The sequence below is a fragment of the Haliaeetus albicilla genome, chromosome 2 (genome assembly GCF_947461875.1).
Source record: "Haliaeetus albicilla chromosome 2, bHalAlb1.1, whole genome shotgun sequence".
Lineage (NCBI taxonomy): Eukaryota > Metazoa > Chordata > Aves > Accipitriformes > Accipitridae > Haliaeetus > Haliaeetus albicilla.
Genome location: NC_091484.1, coordinates 45,961,146 through 45,964,849, shown reverse-complemented (window position 1 = coordinate 45,964,849; position 3,704 = coordinate 45,961,146). Strand labels below are relative to the sequence as shown.

The 3,704-nt window shown below is 65.2% G+C and overlaps 1 protein-coding gene across 1 annotated transcript; it reads right to left on the bottom strand.

Annotated features, from left to right (window-relative positions):
- Nucleotides 1-1,358: 1,358 nt before the first annotated feature.
- On the bottom strand, nt 1,359-2,942 carry SP8 (Sp8 transcription factor). The gene has a single exon (XM_069799238.1). It carries the CDS (start codon nt 2,854-2,856, stop codon nt 1,396-1,398), a length of 1,461 nt encoding a protein of 486 aa, XP_069655339.1. The 5' UTR covers nt 2,857-2,942; the 3' UTR covers nt 1,359-1,395.
- Between the last annotated feature and the right edge of the window lie 762 nt (nt 2,943-3,704).

The window sequence follows — 3,704 nt, the reverse complement described above, 5'->3', positions numbered from 1 at the left end:
GTGGCAAACCCACTTTATGAAATATAGGAGAACTCTCACTGTAACTATACCTGAACTGCCAGCAAATGCAAATAAGTACATGCTCCATTAAATTAAATGTCATTCAACATTTATCAAATAGTGTTTGCTTAATTACAGTTGTATGCCTACCTAAATTAATATTCAAGCAAAACCTATATCCTGAAGTGCGATTTGATGTACACTTCAAGGAACGAGTCCAGAAAAAGAATGCAGTGAACCAGGACTGCAACAATAACGCTTTCTCATGACAGGAAAAGAAATAAAAAATTAAAAAAAAAAAAAAGCTCAAGTGTACTTCAATATATTTTCAAATATTTACTGGAAGTAATTTACAAGAAAAATACTATACAAAATCGTCTCCTGGACAACTGCACCTCACACCGATACATTGGTGGAGTTATACTTAATTGTTAGCTAATCTAGAACGATTTCCCAGTTGTACAAACCTATAGGTTCAGACGTATTTTACAAATATTTTATTTTCCTGTACCCGCCCCGGCCTCCCTTTTTGGCATTGGAACTGCAGCTTCCCTTGAAACCCACGGTGCTTCTTCATTTGCCTGGAGTTTAAAAATATATGACTTTCAACCTAATTATTTTCAGCGTATTTCGCGATTCCTACTCAAACGGGAATTATACAAATGCGCTGGCAAACGGAATGAAATTTGGACTCGGGGAGGTAAACGGTTAGTTAAAATTAAAAAAAAAAAGGGGGGGGGGGCGGGGAGAAGGGGAAGCACGCTGCCGCTCCGGTCCCGGGGAGCAGAAGGACTTCGCGCCGTTAACGAGACGAGGGGCAGGTCGGAGTCTCAGCTCGGGGCCGTGCGGGGAGAACGACGGCGGCGGGCGGGCGCTGCCGTCGGAGCCCCCACGCCGCGGGGCAGCCCCGGCCCGGCCCGCCCGCGGCTCCCGGGGCGCCGCGGCTCTACCGGCGCTAGCGGCGGAGGGAGGGGGTGCGGGCCGGTTTCCAGCAGGAAAGCGAGAGGGAAGGTGGTTTTTTTTCCGCTCCAAAGGCAACCCGGGGTGGGGGGGGGGGGGCGGGGGTCTCGAGGCGAGGGGGAGGGGAGGCGGCCGCGGGGCTGCCCCACGGGGGGCCGCGGCTCTCGCCCTTCGCCGAGCCGCTCCCCCGCCGCCGTCGCGGGGCTTGCGCGGCCCGGCCGCGGCGCCCGCCCCGTGCGGGTCTGCGGGCGGGCAGCGGGGCGGCGGCGGGGGCTGAGCGCGGTCCCCGCGGAGCCGCGCCGGCTACTTACGTGTCCGCGTCCCCGGCGCGGGGCTGCGCGCCCGTGGGGGGGGGGGGGCGGCGGCGGCCGGGGGCGGCGGGGCGGGGGAGCGGCGGGGGGGGGGGGGGGCGCGGCGGCCCCGCGCCTCCGCCCGTCACTCCAGGCCGTTGCGGTGGCCGGGCTCGGGGGGCGGCAGCAGCTCCGGGGAGTGGCAGGGCGGGCTGCCGGCCGCGCTGTGCTCGCTGTCGGTGTCGCTGCCCTTCTTGCCGCCGGGGCCGGGGCCGCCGCCGGGGCCGCCGCCGCCGGGGCCGCCGGCGCCGCCGGGGCCGCTGTGGGTCTTGACGTGCTTGCTGAGGTGGTCGCTGCGCATGAAGCGCTTGTTGCAGACGGGGCAGGCGAAGCGCTTCTCGCCCGTGTGGGTCCGCAGGTGCCGCTGCAGCTCGTCGGAGCGGGTGAAGCGCTTGCCGCAGAAGAGCCAGTTGCAGACGAAGGGCCGCTCGCCCGTGTGCCAGCGCAGGTGCGCCTTCAGGTGCGAGGTCTTGCCGTAGACCTTGCCGCAGCCGGGGATGTGGCAGCTGTGCAGCCCCTTGCGCCGCAGGCTGGCCCCCGCCGGCCCCAGCCGCTCGGCCTCCTGGCAGTTGGGGCAGTCGCAGGTGGCGCGGCCCGAGTAGCGGCGGGCGGAGGAGCGCGGCGAGGCGGCCAGCGGCGCGGCGGGGCCGCCGCCCAGCATGGAGCCCCCGGCGCCGGCCAGCGGCGAGGGGGCCGAGTCCGGGTAGGAGCCGGGCAGCACCGGCTTAAATCCGTCCATGAGGTGCTGCCCGGCGGGGCTGAGGAGGTGCGAGGAGGCGCCGCTGCTGAAGGCCGAGTGGCCCAGGCCCGAGTAATCCGAGTTGTAGCCGCCCAGCGGCGAGTGGAGCGAGGTCTGGAGCCCGCCGGCCGCCGGGTGCAGCGAGCCGGGCAGCGCGGCCGCCCCGTTGGGGCTCTGCACGTCGATCCAGCCGGCGCCCACGTCCCACCAGCTGGAGGCGCCCGCCGAGCCCACCTCGCCGGCGCCCAGCCCCGGGTGCGAGGGCTTGAACCAGGACTCGTAGGGGTGCGCCATGCCCACCCGCGGGTAGATGCCCTGCAGCCCCTCCACCGACGTGTGCACCTTGGAGATGAAGACGGGCTGGTGCGCCGCCGCCTCCTGTCCCGCCGCCCCGCCGCCGCCGCCCCCGCCGCCGCCGCCGCCGCCGCCGGCGCTGCCCGGCGCCTGGAAGACGGAGTAGTCGTTGGCGAAGGGCGAGCTGGCGGCCGCCGCGCTGCTGGAGGTGAGGGAGAAGGCGCTGGAGCCCGGCGAGCCGCCGCAGCTGAACGAGTCCGAGACGAGGGCGGCCGCCGCCGCCGCCGCCGCTGCCGCCGCCGCCGCCGCCGAGGAGCCGTTGCGCGCCGCGCCCGCCACGCCGAAGCCCGGGAGGCCGGAGCCCACGGCGCCGCAGCTGCCCGCCGAGGACGAGGAGGAGGAGGAGGAGCGTTTCCAGGGGTGGAAGCCTTTGCCGAAGGAGGACGCGCTGTCCGAGAGGGCGGACGGCGAGGGGCTGGGGCTGCCGATCTTGTTGCAGGTCGCGGCGAGCATGGCCAGCGGCGTGGAGCCTACCCGCGGTTCCTCCTGCGGGCACAGAGGGGAGAGGGCCGCCCCGCCGCCGTCAGGGACGGAGCGGCCCCGCCGCCGCCGCCGCCGCCGCCGCCGCCGTCGCCCGCTGCCCACCGCCCCGCGCCCCGCGCCCGGCCCCGCTCCGCTCCGCTCCGCCGCCCGGCCCCGGGCGCAAAGTTTCGCCACTCCCGCGGGACGATCCCTTCGCCGGAGCCGGCGCCGCGGCTCTGCCTCCAAGCGCCTTCCGGGGCTTTCTTTCACCAGCCACCCCTCCTCCCACGGAGGAGCTCGGGAAGGGTTAAAAAAGGGGGGCAAAAAAAGAGAGGGGGAAAAAGTTCCGCCTGTTACCGTAGCTTTAAAGATGCCCCCGGCACGGCGGCAGCTACGTTTCAGCCTGTTCCCTTTCCCCGGGACCTGGCCGTTCCCCGTCCCTCGGGCCAGTAAGACTCTTTTCTTAAATATAGAATTGCAGGATCATCAAATTACTCCTTTAAAAAGATAAAAGCTTCCTTAAAATAAGCCTCAATTACGTACCAACGATAATTAAATATATATATAAATTTAACATATGTACATATGTATGTATACACAAGTTCAACGTACCTGCTGGACGCGGCGGGCTGTGTTATTTTAAAGGGAAATAAAAAGCCACAATCTGTTGCAAATTAGAAATTGCACACGAAAAACGATAGTGCTGGGGTTGGGTTGGGTTGGGGTTTTTTTTCCTTCCAGCAGTCACATGTAAAGAAGAAAGGCCACTTCTCCGGGGGCACAGGAACAGCACAGCCCGGGCGCTGTAGGTTGTTTCTACAAATGCCCTTAAAACCTTT

Excerpts from the sequence above, each read along its gene's own strand:
- SP8 (XM_069799238.1), bottom strand. The coding sequence starts at position 2,856 with ATGCTCGCCGCGACCTGCAACAAGATCGGCAGCCCCAGCCCCTCGCCG.